Source organism: Ammospiza nelsoni, chromosome 32, assembly GCF_027579445.1.
Source record: "Ammospiza nelsoni isolate bAmmNel1 chromosome 32, bAmmNel1.pri, whole genome shotgun sequence".
Lineage (NCBI taxonomy): Eukaryota > Metazoa > Chordata > Aves > Passeriformes > Passerellidae > Ammospiza > Ammospiza nelsoni.
In genome coordinates this window covers 1,275,907-1,293,689 of record NC_080664.1, presented here as the reverse complement: position 1 = coordinate 1,293,689, position 17,783 = coordinate 1,275,907, and the positions used below count along the sequence as shown (strand labels likewise).

The 17,783-nt window shown below is 55.0% G+C and overlaps 1 protein-coding gene across 1 annotated transcript in view; it reads right to left on the bottom strand.

Moving 5' to 3' along the window:
• ESPL1 (extra spindle pole bodies like 1, separase) overlaps positions 1-15,624 on the bottom strand; it is a 34,896-nt gene extending 19,272 nt beyond the window's left edge. The window contains exons 1-16 of the mRNA XM_059491150.1: positions 15,498-15,624; positions 14,014-14,247; positions 12,427-13,257; positions 11,513-11,617; positions 10,758-10,878; positions 10,098-10,234; positions 9,259-9,500; positions 8,703-8,879; positions 8,559-8,624; positions 7,102-7,261; positions 5,934-6,063; positions 5,005-5,144; positions 3,416-3,550; positions 1,920-2,017; positions 1,268-1,277; positions 545-716 (exon numbers count right to left, since the gene is read on the bottom strand). Coding sequence (XP_059347133.1) covers positions 545-716; positions 1,268-1,277; positions 1,920-2,017; positions 3,416-3,550; positions 5,005-5,144; positions 5,934-6,063; positions 7,102-7,261; positions 8,559-8,624; positions 8,703-8,879; positions 9,259-9,500; positions 10,098-10,234; positions 10,758-10,878; positions 11,513-11,617; positions 12,427-13,257; positions 14,014-14,247; positions 15,498-15,590 — 2,851 coding nt within the window. The 5' untranslated portion in view covers positions 15,591-15,624. The remainder of the gene's footprint in view (positions 1-544; positions 717-1,267; positions 1,278-1,919; positions 2,018-3,415; positions 3,551-5,004; positions 5,145-5,933; positions 6,064-7,101; positions 7,262-8,558; positions 8,625-8,702; positions 8,880-9,258; positions 9,501-10,097; positions 10,235-10,757; positions 10,879-11,512; positions 11,618-12,426; positions 13,258-14,013; positions 14,248-15,497) is intronic.
• Positions 15,625-17,783: the final 2,159 nt, after the last annotated feature.

The window sequence follows — 17,783 nt, the reverse complement described above, 5'->3', positions numbered from 1 at the left end:
CAAACTCTCTCTCTTGCTCATTCCCCAAAGTGTTTCTTTCTGTGTTTCTCTCCATCCCTAAATTCCCTTCCTCTTCATCCTCCTCATCCCAAAACTCCGTCCCTCTTCCTCCTCTTCATCCCTAAACTCCACTCCCTCCCCTCCTCCTCATCCTAAACTCTCTCCCTCTTCCTCCTCATCCCAAAACCCCTCACTCCTTTTTCTCCTCCTCATCCCAAACTCTTCCTCCTCATCCCAAAACCCCTCTCCCTCCTCCTCACCCCAAAACTCCCTCCCTCTTCCTCCTCATCCCAAACTCTCCCTCCCCATCCTAAAACCCCTCCTCCCTCCTCTTCCTCCTCCTCACCCCAAAACTCCCTCCCTCTTCCTCCTCATCCCAAACTCTCCCTCCCCATCCTAAAACCCTTCCCTCCTCTTCCTCCTCATCTCAAACTCCAAACCCCTCCATCCTCTCCCTCCCCATCCCAAACCCCTCCGTCCCTCTGTCCCCACCCCAAACCCCTCTGTCCCTCTGTCCCCACCCCAATTTCCCCTTTTTCCCCACCCTGCAGCCGGATCAGCTCCCGCATTGGCGGCTCCAGGTGCGCCGGGGGCAGCTCCAGGAACGAGGCCAGGACCTGCAGGGCCTGGGCCTGGGCCAGGAACCAGCCCCGGGTGGGCCTGGAGGCCTGGGGCTCCCTCAGGGCCTGCAGCAGCAGGGGCACGCCCTGATCCGCCTGGGAAATGGGAAAAATGGGGAAAAATGGGGAAAAATGGGATTTGGGGTCATGGGGGTGATCCCATTGCAATCCCACCCATCCCAGTCCTCTTATTCCATCCCAGCCCTTTTATCCTATCCCAATTCCACTCATCCCATTCCTCTTATCCCAATTCCCTTCCAGCAGCAGGGCCACGCCCTGATCCACCTGGAAAAACGGGGAAAAATGGGAAAAAATGGGATTTGGGGTCATGGGGGTGATCCCATCACAATCCCACCCATCCCAGTCCTCTTATATCATCCCAGCCCTTTTATCCCATCCCAATTCCACCCATCCTATTCCTCTTATCCCAATCCCCTTCCAGAAGCAGAGGCACGCCCTGATCCGCCTGGAAAAATGGGAAAAATGGGGAAAAAATGGGGAAAAATGGGATTTGGGGTCATGGGGGTGATCCCATCACAATCCCACCCATCCCAGTCCTCTTATATCATCCCAGCCCTTTTATCCCATCCCAATTCCACCCATCCTATTCCTCTTATCCCAATCCCCTTCCAGCAGCAGGGCCACGCCCTGATCCGCCTGGAAAAACAGGAAAAATGGGGAAAAAATGGGGAAAAATGGGATTTGGGGTCATGGGGGTGATCCCATTGCAATCCCACCCATCCCAGTCCTCTTATTCCATCCCAGCCCTTTTATCCCATCCCAATTCCACTCATCCCATTCCTCTTATCCCAATTCCCTTCCAGCAGCAGGGCCACGCCCTGATCCGCCTGGAAAAACAGGAAAAATGGGGAAAAATGGGAAAAAATGGGATTTGGGGTCGTGGGGGGTGATCCCATCACAATCCCACCCATCCCAGTCCTTTTATCCCATCCCAGTCCTCTTATCCCAATCCCCTTCCAGCAGCAGGGCCACGCCCTGATCCACCTGGAAAAATGGGAAATATTGGTAAAAACAGGAAAAAATGGGGAAAAAGTGGGGGAAAAAATAGGAAAAAAGGGAAAAAAAAGGAGGAAATGGGGGAAAAAATGGGGGGGAAATGGGGGGGAAAAAGGGGATTTGGGGTCATGAGGTTGATCCCATCTGAATCTCACCCATGCCAGTCCTTTTATCCCCTCCCACTCCCCTTACCCCAAACCCCCCACCCCAAACTTCCCTATTTTTTTAATATTTTTTTGAGGAAATTCCCCATTTTTTGCCTTTTTCTGGAGGCAGCAGAGCTGGCTGCGCAGCAGGAGCCGGGAGTGGCGCAGGAGCAGCCGGGAATCCTCGGTGCCCTCGTCCTCCCCCAGGCAAAATTCCAGCTCCTCCAGGAAAACCTGGGAATGCCACACCTGGATCAGCACCAGCAACCCCAAACCCCATCCTGGGAGGGGGATTTTCCCAGGATTTTTGGGATTTTCCTGGGATTTTTTGGGATTTTCAGACACTCGTAGTTCCCAGCAAGTCCCAAAGCAACTGAAATCCTTTTCCTGAGATTTTTTTGGGGTTCCCAGGGTGTCCCAAACCCACTGAAATCCTTCTCCTGGGATTTTCAGGGTTTCTGGAGTTCCCTGGGTGTCCCAAAGCCTTCCTGCAGGGGATTTTCCTGGAATTTTTAGGATTTTAGGACACCCACAGCTCTCAGGGTGTCCCAAACCCACTGAAATCTTTTCCTGGGATTTTCAGGATTCCTGGATTCCCTTGGTGCCCCAAACCCTTCCTAGGGATGATTTTCCCAGGATTTTTGGGATTTTCCCAGGGTTTTTGGGATTTTCCTGGGATTTTTTGTGATTTTGGGACACCCACAGCTCCCAAAAAGTCCCAAACCCACTGAAATCTTTTCCTGGGATTTTCGGGATTCCTGGATTCCCTTGGTGCCCCGAACCCTTCCTGGGGGATGATTTTCCTGAGATTTTGGAATCCTGGACTTCCCCTATCCCAAGGGTTATTCCCATATTTCCCTGGATTTGGGAAGAACATTCCCAAATAATTTCCCGGGATTTCCCTGGGTTTTGAAAGGACATTGCCAGATTTCCCTGGATTTGGGAAGGACATTCCCTGGATTTGGGAAGGACATTCCCAGGACACCCCCAGGATTTCCCAGGACACTCCCAGGATTTCCCAGGACATTCCCAGGATTTCCCAGGACATTCCCAGGATTTCCCAGGACACTCCCAGGCCATTCCCAGGATATCCCAGGACATTCCCAGGCCATTCCCAGGATTTCCCAGGACATTCCCAGGATTTCCCAGGACATTCCCAGGATTTCCCAGGACACTCCCAGGACATTCCCAGATTTCCCAGGCCATTCCCAGGACACTCCCAGGATTTCCCAAGCCATTCCCAGAACATTCCCAGATTTCCCAGGCCATTCTCAGGATTTCCCAGGACATTCCCAGGACACTCCCAGGCCATTCCCAGATTTCCCAGGCCATTCCCAGATTTCCCAGGACATTCCCAGGATTTCCCAGGCCATTCCCAGATTTCCCAGGACATTCCCAGGATATTCCCAGGATTTCCCAAGCCATTCCCAGGCCGTTCCCATATTTCCCAGGCCATTCCCAGGATTTCTCAGGACATTCCCAGGACACTCCCAGATTTCCCAGGCCATTCCCAGATTTCCCAGGACATTCCCAGGATTTCCCTGGATTTCCCAGGCCATTCCCAGGATTTCCCAGGCCATTCCCAGGATTTCCCTGGATTTCCCAGGCCATTCCCATTTTTCCCAGCCGTACCTGAGCCTGCCCAGGGCTCCCCAGCTGCAGCAGGCTCCTGCAGATCTGGCTCAGGGCGTTGGCTGCCCCCAAACCATCCCCGAGGCGCCGGCACAGCGAGAGCAGCAGCTGGAAACTCTCCAGGGCCTGGATGGGCTGGGAGAGGAAAATCCTCGGATAAATCCCAAAAACATCCCAGGGATCCCAGAAAAACCTCTCCCTGCTCTTCCTCATCCCACATTCTCTCCCCTTTCCTCTTCCTCATCCCCAAAACCGCTTGTTCGTTCTTCTCCTCGTCATCCCAAATTCCTTCCTCTTCCTCCTCATCCCAAAACTCTCTCCTTACTTCTCTTCCACATCTCCAAACTCTTTCCCTTTTCCTCTTCATCCCAAATTGCCTCCCTCTTCCTCTTCATCATCCCAAATTCACTCCCTCCTCTTCATCCCAAACTCTTTCCCTCCTCCTCTTCATCCCAAATTCCTTCCCTTTTCATCTTAAACTCTTTCCATCCTCCTCTTCATCCTCCCAAACTTTTCCCCAAACTCTCTCCCTCCTCTTCATCACCTCAAACTCCTTCTCTCCTCGTCATCCCAAACTTTTCTCCGTCTTCCTCTTCATCCCAAACTCTCTCTGTCCTCCTCTTCCACATCTCCAGACCCTTTCCCTCTTCATCATCCTGAACTCCTTCCTCTTCATCCCTAAATTTGTCTCCTTCTTTGTGTTCATCATCCCAACTCTGTCCTTCCTCTTCTTCCACATTTCCGAACTCTTTCCCTTTTCCTCCTCATCCCAAATTCCCTCCCTCTTCGTCTTCATCCCAAAGTTTCTCCCTCTTCCTCTTCATCATCCCAAATTCACTCTCTCCTCTTCATCATCCCAAACTCCTTCCCTCCTCTTCATCCCAAACCCCTCCCTCTTCCTCTTCATCCTCCCCAACTTTTTCCCTCTTCTTCCCCTATCCCAAACTCTTTCCTTCCTCCTCTTCATCATCCCAAATTCTCTTCCTCTTCATCCTCCCAAACCTTTCCCCTCTTCCTCCTCATCCCAAACTCTCTTCCTCCTCTTCATCCCTAAATTCTCTCCCTCCTCTTCCACATCTCCAAACTCTTTCTGCCTTCCTCTTCATCATCCCAAAACTCTCCTTCTTCCTCTTCATCATCCCAAATTCACTCCCTTTTCCTCTTCATCCCAAACTCCCTCCCTCTTTCTCCTCATCCCAAGCCTTTCTCCTCTTCCTCCTCATCCCAAACTCTTTCCTTCCTCCTCTTCCATATCTCGATATTCACTCCCTCCTCTTCATCCCAAACTCCCTCCTTCTTCCTCTTCATCCCAAATTCTCTTCCTCTTCATCCTCCCAAACTTTTCCCCTCTTCCTCCTCATCCTAAAACTCTTTCCTTCTTCCTCTTCACCCCAAATTCTCTCCCTCTTCCTCCTTGCCAACTTTTTCCCTCTTCCTCCTCGCCCCAAACTCTCTCCTTCCTCCTCCACATCTCCAAACTCCCTTCCCTCCTCTTCATCCCAAATTCCCTCCCCTCTTCATCCCAACCTCTTCCTGCCTTCCTCCTCCTCATCCCAGACCCTCTTCTTCCTCCTCCTCCTCCTCCTCACCTTGTCCTGGAGCCGGTAGAGCGCTGCCAGGAGCTGCAGGGAGCTCAGGGTCTGCTCGGGGCTGCGCACGGAGGGAACTCCGGGATGTTCCAGAAGCTTCTTCCACAGGGAAAAGGCCTCGTCCAGGGGCTTGGACAGAGCTGGGGGCACACAGGGATCGGGGGGGATCCCCCAAAAAAGGTTTCATTATATCCCACTGTTCTTTATCCCAAAGTGGGATAATCCTGGGGAAGATGGGAAAGGCTCTTCACAATCTTCCAGGATCCCAAAAAAATCCTTTCTAATCCACCAGCATCCCAAAAAATCACTTCTCAATCCATCAGGATCCCAAAAACCCCTTCCCAATTTTCCAGGATCCCACAAAAGCTCTTCCCAATCTACCATATTCCCAAAAATTCCCTTCCCAACCTTCCAGGATTCCAAAAAATCCCTTCTCAATCCATCAGGGTTCCAAAAACCCCTTCCCAATCTTCCAGGATCCCATAAAAGTTCTTCCCACCCATCCAGGATCCTCATCCATCCCAAAAAAATCCCTTCCCACCCATCCAGGATCCTCATCCATCCCACAAATCCTCTTTCCTCATCCCAAAAATCCCCTTCCCACCCTTCCAGGACCCTCTTTCATCCCAAAAATCACCTTCTCAACCTGCCAGAATCCCATAAAAGCTCATCCCAATCCACCAGGTTCTCAAAAAATCCCTTTCCCACCCCTCCAGGGTCTTCATCCATCCCACAAAACCTCATCATTCACCCCAAAAATCCCCTTCCCACCCCTTCAGGGCCCTCATCCATGGCACAAAACCCTTCCCACCCCACCAGGGTCTTCATACCTCCCACAAAACCTCTTTTCTCACCCCAAAATCCCCTTCCCACCCCTCCAGGCCCCCCCATTCACCCCAAAATCTCCTTTTCTCCCCCCGTGGTCTCACCGTGGTCGGAGCTGAGGCTGCAGCGGATCCCGTCGGGCTCCCCCTGGGGCTCCTGATCCCCCTGGGGCTCCTCCTGATCCCCCTGGGGCCCCTGAGCCCGGCCCCGGCCGCGCCGATCCCGGGCCACGCTCTGGGAAAGGAGAGGAATTATGGGAATCCCAAAAATCCCCAAAATTCCCAGGGAAATTGAACCCAGGGAACCCCAAAATCCCCAAAAATCCTGGGAAAATCGAACCCAGGGAACCCCAAAATCCCTAAAACTCTTGGGGAAAATTGCACCCTGGGAACTCCAGGAATCTCAAAAATCCCCCAAAATTCCGGGGAAATCGCGCCCAGGGAACCCCAAAAATCCCAGGGAAATTGAACCCAGGAATTCCCAAAACCCCCAAAAATCCCGGGGAAAATCGCACCCAGGAATCCCCAAAATCCCAAAAATCCTGGGGAACTTGAACCCAGGAACCCCCAAATTCCCAAAAATCCCGGGGAAATTGAACACAGGGAACTCCAAAATCCCCAAAAATCCTGGGAAAAATCGCACCCAGGGATCCCCAAAATCCCGAAAAATCCTGGGGAAATTGCACCCAGGAATCCCCAAAAATCCTGGGAAAATCAAACCCAGGAATTCCTAAAATCCCAAAAATCCTGGGAAAATCACACCCTGGGATGGGTTTGGGGCACCCTGGGAACTCCAGGATTCCCCAAAATCCCAAAAATCCCGGGGAAACTGAACCCAGGAATCCCCAAAATCCCCAAAAATCCTGGGAAATCACACCCAAGGAACTCCAGGATTCCCCAAAATTCTGGGAAGGGATTGGGAATTCTCCAGGTTCCCCAAAATCCCAGGAAAATCGCACCCAGGGAACTCCAAGAATCCTCAAAATCCCAAAAATCTTGGGAAAATTGCACCTAGGGAATTCCAGAAATCCCCAAAATCCCAAGAAAATCATCCCTGGGATGGGTTTGGGGCACCCAGGGAACCCCAGGACTCCCCAAAATCCCAGAAAAATTAGCCCCACAAAATCTGGGGGTCCCAAAATCCCAAAAATCCTGGGAAAATCACCCTGGGAAGGGTTTGGGACATGCAGGGAATTCCGGGATTTTCCCAAATCCCAGGAAAATCCCACAAATCCCTGGAAAATGCCCCAAATCCCAGGAAAATGCCCCTCACCTTTTCCAGGAGGGCCTCGAGGGTGCAGATGTGGAGCCAGAGCAGGGCCTGGGCCCGTTCATCCAGGAGCTGATCCCGCATTTGGGAATTGCAGATTTGGGAATTCTGGGCCAGCGACTCCAGCAGCCTCAGGGACTCCTGGATGGCGTCCAGGGCCGAGCTGTGGGAACCCAAAAATCCCAGGAATTAACCCCAAAATAACGGGAACAAATCCCAAAATCCCAGGGATGGGATAGGGGGATTGGGGTGGGGAATTTGGGATAAAGGGATTGGGACAAGAGATTGGGATGGAAAAATGGGATCAGGATTGGGATCAGGACTGGGATTGAGGATTGGGATTGGGGTTGATGAGGGACTGGGATCAGGGTTGGGATCAGGACTGGGATTGAGGATTGGGATTGAGGATCAGGATCAGGACTGGGATGAAGGTTTGGGATCAGAACTGGGATCAGAATCAGGACTGGGATCAGGGTTGGTATCAGGACTGGGATGGAAAACCAGTATGGAGAAATGGGATCAAGACTGGGATCAGGATCAGCAACGGGATCAGGATGGGGATGGAAGATTGGGATGGAAGATTGGGATGGAAGATTGGGATGGAAGATTGGGATGGAAGATTGGGATGGAAGATTGGGATGGAAGATTGGGATGGAAGATTGGGATGGAAGATTGGGATGGAAGATTGGGATGGAAGATTGGGATGGAAGATTGGGATGGAAGATTGGGATGGAAGATTGGGATCAAACTGGGATGAGGGCAGGGGGTTGGGATGGAGAATTGGGATCAGGACTGGGAGAGAGGAATGGGATTGGGGTTGATGAGGGACTGAGATCAGGGTCGGGATCAGGACTGGGATGGAAAACCAGGATGGAGAATCAGGTGGAGGAATGGGATCAGGACTGGGAGGAGGATCAGAGCTGGGATGGAGGAATGGGATCAGGACCAGGATCAGGACTGGGATCAGGGCCAGGACTGGGATGGAGAATTGGGATCAGGATCAGGGCTGGGATCAGGGTTGGGATCAGGATCAGGGTTAGCATGGAGGATTGGGATCAGGATCAGGGCTGGGATCAGGATGGAGAATTGGGACCAGGATCAGAGTTAGGATGGAGGATTGGGGCACCCACCAGTCCATGTGGGCACTGAAGCTGTGGCTGCACAGGAGCTGGGTTGGGATCAGGACTGGGATCAGGGTTGGGATCAGGACCAGGGTTGGGATCAGGACTGGGATCGGGGTCAGGATGAAGGATTGGAGCACCCACCATTCCGTGTGAGCACTGAAGCTGTGGTTGCACAGGAGCTGGGTTGGGATCAGGACTGGGATCAGGGTTGGGATCAGGACCAGGATTGGGATCAGGACTGGGATCAGGGTTGGGATCAGGGTTGGGATCAGGGTTGGGATCAGGGTTGGGATCAGGGTTGGGATCGGGGTTAGGATGAAGGATTGGAGCACCCACCATTCCGTGTGAGCACTGAAGCTGTGGTTGCACAGGAGCTGTCCCAGCTCCAGCAGCGCCACCGCCCTGGGCAGGCTCCGGTTGGGGTCCAGCGTTCCCGGGGGGTCCCGGTTCCCCCCCGGATCCCCCGTTCCAGGGGGGTGCCAGCTCCCCTCGGGGTCCCACAGCCCCAGCAGGTCGCACAGCACGTTGTAGCGCTCCGGCCCCGTGGGGCCCCGCAGGGATTTGTAGGCCTGGAGCTCGGCCAGCAGCAGCAGCAGCAGCGCGTCCCCACACAGGGGCTGGCTCTGGGACCGGGACTCCAGGGCGTCCCGCAGGGTCCTGGGAACGGCAGGGGGGTCACAGGAACAAACGGCGGGGTTGGGATGGGGCGATGGCAGGGGAGGGAGCTCCAACCCCATTCCACCTTCCCCTAATCCAGGGGGCTCCCCTCTCCCAGTCACATCCCATCCCATTCCAATCCCAGTAGTCCCCATCTCATCCCTCCCACCCCATTCCAATCCCATCTCAACCTCTCCCACCCCATTCCAATCCAAATCCCCCCACTCCATTCCCCCCATTCCAATCCTCTCCTCCAAATCCTCCATCCCAATTGCCCCTTCCTGCTCCCTCATTCCAATCCCCCACCCCATTCCCTGATCCCAAATCCCCATTCCCTGATCCCAAATCCCCATTCCCCAATTCCCAATTCCCCTCTCACCTCAGCCTCAGCTCCTCTGCTCCCTGTTTGGCCGCCTCCGTCTTGATCCTGGCCCAGAGCGTCACCAGCTCAGCCACCAGGGAGCCGGGCTGGGAAGGCGCCCCCAAGCCCTGGGAAGGTGCCCCCAAGCCCTGGGAAGGTGTCCCCAGGGCCAGCAGCCACTGTGCCAGCGTGTCCAGGGCCCGCTCTGGGTGCCCCTGGCAGCGCCAGCTCTGCACCTGCAGCCGGAAACACCTGTGGAGCTGTGGAGAGAGAGTGTCAGGGATCCCAGTGATACCAGTGTGCCCAGTATCCCCAGCCCACCCAGTGTGCCCAGGGATCCCAGTGTGCCCAGTATCCCCAGAGATCTCAGCCCTCCCAGTATGCCCAGTGTGCCCAGTATGCCCAGGGATCCCAGCCCTCCCAGTATGCCCAGGGATCCCAGCATCCTCAGTGATTCAAGCCCTCCCAGTATCCCCAGTGATCCCAGTACGCCCAGGGATCCCAGCCATCCCAGTATTCCCAGTGATCCCAGTATGCCCAAGGGATCCCAGCCCTCCCAGTATCCCCAGTGACCCCATTCCCCATCCCAGTATCCCCAGTATCCCACAACCCCTCCCAGTACCCCCAGTGGCTTCCAGCCCTCCCAGCATCCCCAGCTGATCCCAGTAACCCTGTACTCCACCCCAACACTCCCAGTAACCCATCCAAGGATCCCATCCCAGTGCTCCCAGTGCCCATCCCAGTGCCCCCATATCCCATCCCAGTGCCCATCCCAGTGCCCCCATACCCCATCCCAGTGCTCCTAGTACCCCCCATCCCAGTAGTCCCAGTGCCCCCCATCCCAGTGCCCCCAGTACCCTCTCGGGGGTGACCCCAGCCCAGCTGTAGCCATGGCCATCCAGCACTGCCCGGCACAGGGGCTCGCACACGGCTCCGGCCGCTTCCGGAACATTCCGGCTCTGCAGGGCCTGGCCCAGGCGGGCGGCGACCACGGCTGGGGAGGGGACAGAGTGACCAACGGGACAGGGAGGGGACACTGCAGTGACCGAAGAACTGACCCCACATCCCCCGGGGACAGAGTGACCAACGGGACAGGGAGGGGACACCGCAGTGACCGAAGAACTGACCCCACATCCCCCGGGGACAGAGTGACCAACGGGACAGGGAGGGGACACCACAGTGACCGCTCCTTGTGAGGAACTGACCCCAACACCCCCGGACATGGAGTGACCAACGGGACAGCTGGGATGGGGACATGGAGCCCTGGGGTGGCACTGACCACTGGGGACACCCTTGGACACTGAGTGACCCCCTGGACAGCCAGGATGGGGACACAGAGCCCCCATGGTGGCACTGACCACTGGGGATGGGGACAGGGGTGGCACTGACCACTGGGGACACAGGGGGTGGCACTGACCACTGGAGATGGAGACAGGAGTGGAACTGACCACTGGGGACACTGGGCATGGGGACAGGAGGTGGCACTGACCACAGGGGACACAGGGGGTGGCACTGACCGGTGACATCGAGGAATTTGCCCCTCTCGGCCTCGGGCAGCCCCTGCAGCCCCTGCAGCATCCAGGTGACGCTCTGGACACAGCTCGTGGTCACCTGGGACAGCTCCGGCCCCTCCGAGGGCTGTGGGGACACCGCGGGTCAGCCAGGACACTGCAGGAGCCCCCAACGCCAAATTCCAGCCCCATATCCCATGGGAGAAGGTTCTAGAACCCCCTCAGGGCACCTCAGGCCCAAATTCCAACCCCACATCCCATGGGAGAAGCTCCAGGACCTTCCAGGACCTTCTCAGGGTGACTCAATCTCAAAATTCCAGCCCCACATCCCACAGGAGAGGCTCAATCCCAAAATTCCAGCCCCACATCCCACAGGAGAAGCTCCAGAACCTTCCAGAACCTTTTCAGGGTGACTCAACCCCCAGATTCCAGCCCCAATCCCCAAAATTCCAGCCGCAAATCCCATGAGAGAGGCTCAATCCCAAAATTCCAGCCCCAATCCCATAGGAGAGGTTCCCAGAGTGGTTCAATCCCAAAATTCCAGCCCCACATCCCATGGAAAAGGCTCCCAGACTGGTTTCACCCCAAAATTCCAGCCCTAAATCTGACGGGAGAAGCTCCAGCACCTTCCAGAACATTTTAAGGGTGACTCAACCCCCAGATTCCAGCCCCAAATCCCACGGGAGAGGCTCCATCCCAAAATTCCAGCCCCAAATCCCACAGGACAGGTTCTCAGTTCCCCCAGGGATCCGGATCCGTGCCTGGCAGCGCTGGAATATTTCGTGGACGGCGTTGGAGAAGAGTTGGAGGCCCTGGAACAGCAACTGCTTCACCACCACCTGATCCCTGATGGAGTCAGCAGGGACCTGGAATGGGAACAGTGGGATTTGGGAATGGGGAAATGGGATTTGGGAATGGGGAGCAATGGGATTTGGGCATGGGGAGCAATGGGATTTGGGCATGGGGAAATGGGATTTGGGCATGGGGAGCAATGGGAAAATGGGATTTGGGAATGGGGAAATAGGGAAATGGGATTTGGGAATAGGAACAATGGGATTTGGGAATGGGGAACAATGGGATTTGGGAATGGGGAACAATGGGATTTGGGAATGGTGGGGTGGAGCTGGGAATGGGAAAAAAGGGATTTGGGAACAGGGAAATGGGATTTGGGAATGCTGGGGGGACCTGGTAATGGGGTCAAGGAATGGAGCTGGGAATGGGAACAATGGGATTTGGGAATGGGGAAATAGGGAAATGGGATTTGGGAATGGTGGGGTGGAGCTGGGAATGGGGAAAGTGGGATTTGGGGGTCCAGGAGCTTTAGGAGCTTTTGCTGAAGATGCAGATGGACCCAGGAAGGGCTGGGAAAAGGGAAGAGTGGCATTTGGGGTCCAGGGAAAGGGAACAGTGGGATTTGGGTCCAGGAAAGGGGAAAAGTGGGATTTGGGGTCCAGGGAAAAGGAACAGTGGGATTTGGGGTCCAGGAAGAACAGGGAAGAGGAACAACAGGAGGAAGGGGTTCAGGAGCTCCAGGAGCCGCTGCTGGCATGGAGAAAAGTGGGATTTGGGATTCTCCAGAGTCCAGGAGCTGCTGGGCAGGGCTGGGAGCAGCACGGAGTGACCCCGAGGGATCCCAGGGAATCCCAGAGCTCCTCTTCCTCCTCCTCCTCCTCACCTGTGCCAGCAGCCGCCGCAGCGCCCGCCCGTGGGCCTGGCAGAAGCCACAGATGCCAGGCAGCTCCTGGAGGCCGAGGGGCAGCTCCCGGCCCTTCCTGAGCACCTCCCCGAGCTGCCCCAGCACGAACTGGGAGCTCTCCAGCAGCACCTTCAGGAACCTTCCGGAACATTCCGCCGCCAGCGCCGCTCCCGCCCGCCTCAGCGCCGGCCCCACGGCGCCCACTGCCTTGGCTAGCAGGGCCCGGCTGAGCTGGATCCCGGCCTCCAGCAGCTCCAGAGGGGCTCCCAGAGCACTCCCAGCTCCCTCCAGGAACCTTCTGGAACCTTCCAGAGCCTCCAGAGCGTCGCGGGGCCGCCGCGCCTTGCAGAGGTAGCGGCAGCGCTCCAGGGTGAGCTCCAGGAAGCACAGGGAGTCCTGGAGGCTTGGAGGCTTTGGGGATTCATCCCCGAGCGTGTCCAGCAGCAATTCCTGGAGCTGCTTGGCCAGGAAAAGCGGGCACGGAGCTCTCTGAGCCTCATAGAGAGCGGCGGCAGCCGCGGCGTGCTGGGCGGTCTGCGAGGTGAAGAACGGCGGCTGGAAGGATTCCCGAGGGGACAATTCCTCATCCTGGGATTCCAGCAGCAGCAGGAAGCGCAGGGCGCGGATCCTGGCCGTCAGCACCGCCCTGCCTTCCTCCCGGGGCCGTTCTGGCCCTGCCAAAGCGGCTGCAGATCTCCAGAGCACCCCGAAAGCGCTGGAGGTGACGGTGGCCCAGTCGCGGTGGCGCTGGTGGCACTGCCGGAGCCGCGCCCGCAGCAGCTCGGCCACGGCCCAGGTGTGGGGGCCCACCTGGGGTGATCAAATGGAAACTGCAATCAATATCCACGCAGTAATTAATATCTGGGAGTAATCAAGCAAACTAATATCTGGGAGTAATAAAACAAATAAAATCTGGGAGGTAAAAAGTTGAAATGGCAAAGAGGAGAGGAGAGAGGAGGAAGAGGAGAGAGAAGGAGGAGAGGCTCCACTCCTCCCTGCAGATGTTCAAGGACAGGAGAAAAAGCAAGAGATAACAGTTACTAAAAATGAACAGGAAGAAGGGAAAAGCTGGTTGGGTCCCAGGAAAATGGCAGCTAAAAGAGATTTATTGCTTTGATGCTTAAATGCAGTAATGTTAGTTTGGGCTTACATTGTGCTGGCTTGGTGGGTATGGGTAACCCAAAAGTGAATTAAAGGATAAGGAGGAAGAGGAGAAACCTTCATCAGTGGTGACCACCCAACTGAGTGGTGGCACATGTGTGGTAAAGGTGGTGATAGAGGGCGGAGGTAAAAGCGTAATTAATTAAAAATGGGAGGAGATGACATTGACACGTGGCACATAAGGGGGGAATTTTCACTTAGCAAGCTTGTGAGGTGGCAAGGGTCCAGAACCCTGCACTCCTCTGCTTATGTGCTACTATTTTAACCAAATCATCCCCTATTTTAATCAAATTATATTGTACCCAATTTTATATTTTTTTTAGCTACTCAATTAAAACTGTCCCCACCTCTAACGTCGTTGGGGGATTTTTTCACGACGGGACCACCGGGGCAAACACGACTCACCCACGCCGCGGCGTTGCGGAGCACGTGGAACAGGATCCTCTCCAGGTACAGCTCGGGGGGCTCGGGCTGCAGGCTCAGGTGCAGCTGGGCAGCCTCCAGGGCCAGGGCTGTGAGCTGGCACCCGTGGGCAGGGTGCCCGCCGGGCCGCGCCAGCTCGGCCGCGCACCAGCGCAGGGCGCGGTCGCACGCGCGGGCACGGCGGGACTGAGGGGCACCGGGGGCGTGGAGGCTCTCCTGGGGGGAAAGAGGGGATTGGCGTCAGGGCAGGGACCCTTCAGGGGTTGTATCATGGGAAAAGAGGGGTTTGGGGTCAGAGCAGAGCCTCTCAGGGGTTGTTCCTGGCGAAAAGAGGGATTTGGGATCAGGACAGAGCCATTTCCTGGGGGAAAGAGGGTTTGGGGTCAGGACAGAGCCTCTCAGGGGTTGTTTCTGGGGAAAAGAGGGATTTGGGATCAGGACAGAGCTATTTCCTGGAGGAAAGAGGGGTTTGGGGTCAGGGCAGGGACCCTTGAGGAGCATTTCCTGGGAAAAGAGGGTTTGGGGTCAGGGCAGGGACCCTTCAGGGGTTGTATCATGGGAAAAGAGGGGTTTGGGGTCAGAGCAGAGCCTCTCAGGGGTTGTTCCTGGGGAAAAGAGGGATTTGGGATCAGGACAGAGCCATTTCCTGGGGGAAAGAGGGGTTTGGGGTCAGAGCAGAGCCTCTCAGGGGTTGTTTCAGGCGAAAAGAGATGTTTGGGGCCAGAGCAGAGTCCCTCATGGATCGTTTCCTGAGAAAAGAGGGGTTTGGGGTGAGCACAGAGCCCATTGAGGGTTGTTTCCAGGGGAAAGAGGGGATTGGGGTCAGAGCAGAGCCCCTCAGGGGTTTTTTCCTGGGAAAAGAGGAGATTGGGGTCAGAACAGAGACCCTTGAGATGCATTTCCTGGGAAAAGAGGGGTTTGGGGTCAGAGCAGAGATTCTTAGGGGTTGTTTCCTGGGAAAAGAGGGGTTTGGGGTAAGAGCAGGGGTTGTTTCCTGGGAAAAGGGGGTTTGGGGTCAGAACAGAGCCTCTCAAGGGTCGTTTCTGGGGAAAAGAGGGGTTTGGGGTCATAGCAGAGACCCTTGAGGGGCATTTCCTGGGGGAAAGAGGGGTTTAGGGTGAGGACAGAGCTCCTCAGGGGTCTTTTTCTGGAAAAGGGGATTTGGGGTCAGAGCTGAGACCTTTGAGCTGTATATCCTGGGAAAAGAGGGATTTGGGGTCAGGACAGAGGCCCTCAGGAGCATTAAAGGAGTCAGAACCAGCTCAGAACCCCCCAGAGGTCCCCCAGTGGGATCCAAAGGTTTTCCTGGGAAAAGGAGCCAGACCCCAGCCCAGAATTCCCCACAGATCTCCCCATCAGGCCCCAAGGTTTTCCTGAGGAAAAGAGGGACCAGATCCCAGACCCCACCAGATCCCGAGGTTTTCCTGAGGAAAGGAGCGATCAGAGCCCAGCCTTCCCCTGCTCACCCTGATCTTCTCCAGGCGCTCCTCGATGCCGGACCAGCCGTCCGTGCTTCCATCATTTCCATCTTTCCCATCCTTTTCGTCCTTCCCGGCCATCCCGGGGGCTTCTCCTGAGGGGCTTCTCTGTGATGCGGGGCTGGGAGGGGGAACAAGGGGAGGTGTGGGACCCCCTGAACCCCAAAACCCACAGACCCACAAACCCCCAGACTCCCAAACCTGCAGAGCTCCAAAACCCAAAACCCCCAGATCCCCAAACCCCCCCCACACCCCCTCAGGCGTCCCGCGGCCTTCACCCCCTCCCGATCCCTCACCTGCAGCTCCACCTCTCCCCCTACTCGCCGGACCCCTCCGGCCCTCCCCGGCTCCCTGAGGGGGTCTCAGCCCCAAAATCCCCCCCAGAACCCCAAATTTGCCCCAAAATCTCCCCCGGGCCGCTCCCCCCCCCGCTCACGCTGCGCAGCTGCTCCACCGCCTTCCGCCTGTTCAAACCTCGGCCGCAGCCAATCAGCGCGCGGCACCGCCCCCTCAGCATCCAATCAGCGCGGCGGCCTGCCGCGCGGGGTAGCACGGGAGTCGTAGTCCGCGCTCGGCCACGCGCCCTGTTATGCGCATGCGCAGCGCCGTGTTAGGTATGGGTGGTGCCGGAGTCCTGCCGCGGCCGCCATCTTGAGTGTGGCCGGAGCCCGGCCCGCCTCACGCAGGCTCGCGGTACGCGGGCGCTCCGCCATCTTGCAATGGCAGCTCCGTCCCGTCCGCGCCTCCGCCGCCCGCCGAAACCGGGCCCGCCGCTGTCGTTCTTCCCATCCACCGCCCCACACGGCGGCCGCTAAAGCCCGGCCGCGTCCCTTTGCCCTCCGAACTGCGCTTCCCGCTCCCCTCTGTGCCCACACGGCGGCAGCACCGCCCCCATGGCCGGGCCGGGCCGGGCGCGCTTTGGGGCGGGCAGGGAACGGAGGCCGAAGAAATAAGTAAAAAAGCAAGTAAATAAATAAATAATAAATCTTTAAAATAAATAAATAATAAATCTCCGAGAGATTTTTTGTGTTTATTTATTTATTCCCTTCACCCCCAGCAGCTGTTCCTGCAGTTTAAGGGCACTTGATTGGTTCATTCCTAAGTAAAAATATCAATATTATATTATAACATTGGTTTCCAAACGACTCCGCATCTCTAGTCAGAGATTCCTACATTGCTGTATACAATAGAATGGATAGATTCTTTCCAAATCATCCTTACCAAATGGTTTTAAATTCCAAAGTTTTGCCAATACCTATAAAAAACGAAAAACTTGACAGGTTTTGGTGTTCTACACGCACCCCTCCGTGTGAATTTTCTGGCCGCTTTGGGGAAAAAAAATCCAAAATAAAATAGAAATCTGACTTTAGTTCCCTTATTCCACATAGAATTTCATAGAGCAAAGGGGATCCAGCCCTGGCACAGGCAGTAATTAAAGACTCGGGTGGGTTATAAATGACATTTTACTCATTTTCTGGCTGAAATCCCACAGCTCCCGTTCCCACCTCAAAATCCTCCTGTTTAATTTAATTTAATTTAGGATCTGTTCCCATCCCAAAATCCTCCCGTTTTATTTAGGATCCATTCCCACCTCAAAATCTTCCCATTTAATTTAATTTAGGATCCATTCCCACCCCAAAATCCCCGTTTAATTTAATTTAATTTAATTTAGGATCCTCTCCCACCCCAACATCCTCCTGTTTAATTTAATTTAGGATCCATTCCCATCCCAAAATCCTCCCGTTTTATTTAGGATCCATTCCCACCTCAAAATCCTCCCATTTTATTTAATTTAGGATCCTCTCCCACCCCAACATCCTCGTGTTTAATTTAATTTAATTTAGATCCTATTCCCACCCCAAAATCTTCCTGTTTAATTTAATTTAGGATCCATTCTCACCCCAAAATCCTCCAGTTTAATTTAATTTAGGATCCATTCCCACCCCAAAATCCTCCCGTTTTATTTAGGATCCATTCCCACCCCAAAATCCTCCTGTTTAATTTAATTTAATTTAGGATCCATTCCCACCCCAAAATCAGTTTAATTTAATTTAGGATCCTCTCCCACCCCAAAATCCTCCCGTTTAATTTAATTTCATTTAGGATCCTCTCCCACCCCAACATCCTCGTGTTTAATTTAGGACCTTGGGGTTAAAAACCCCAAAATTAATGCCAGCAGAGAGCTTTTTCTGATTAAATTACCCCTGGCCAGCTCCACAGATCAATTCCAATTTCACTCTGCTTTTTGTTGGGTTTGTTTTGATTTTTTTTCCC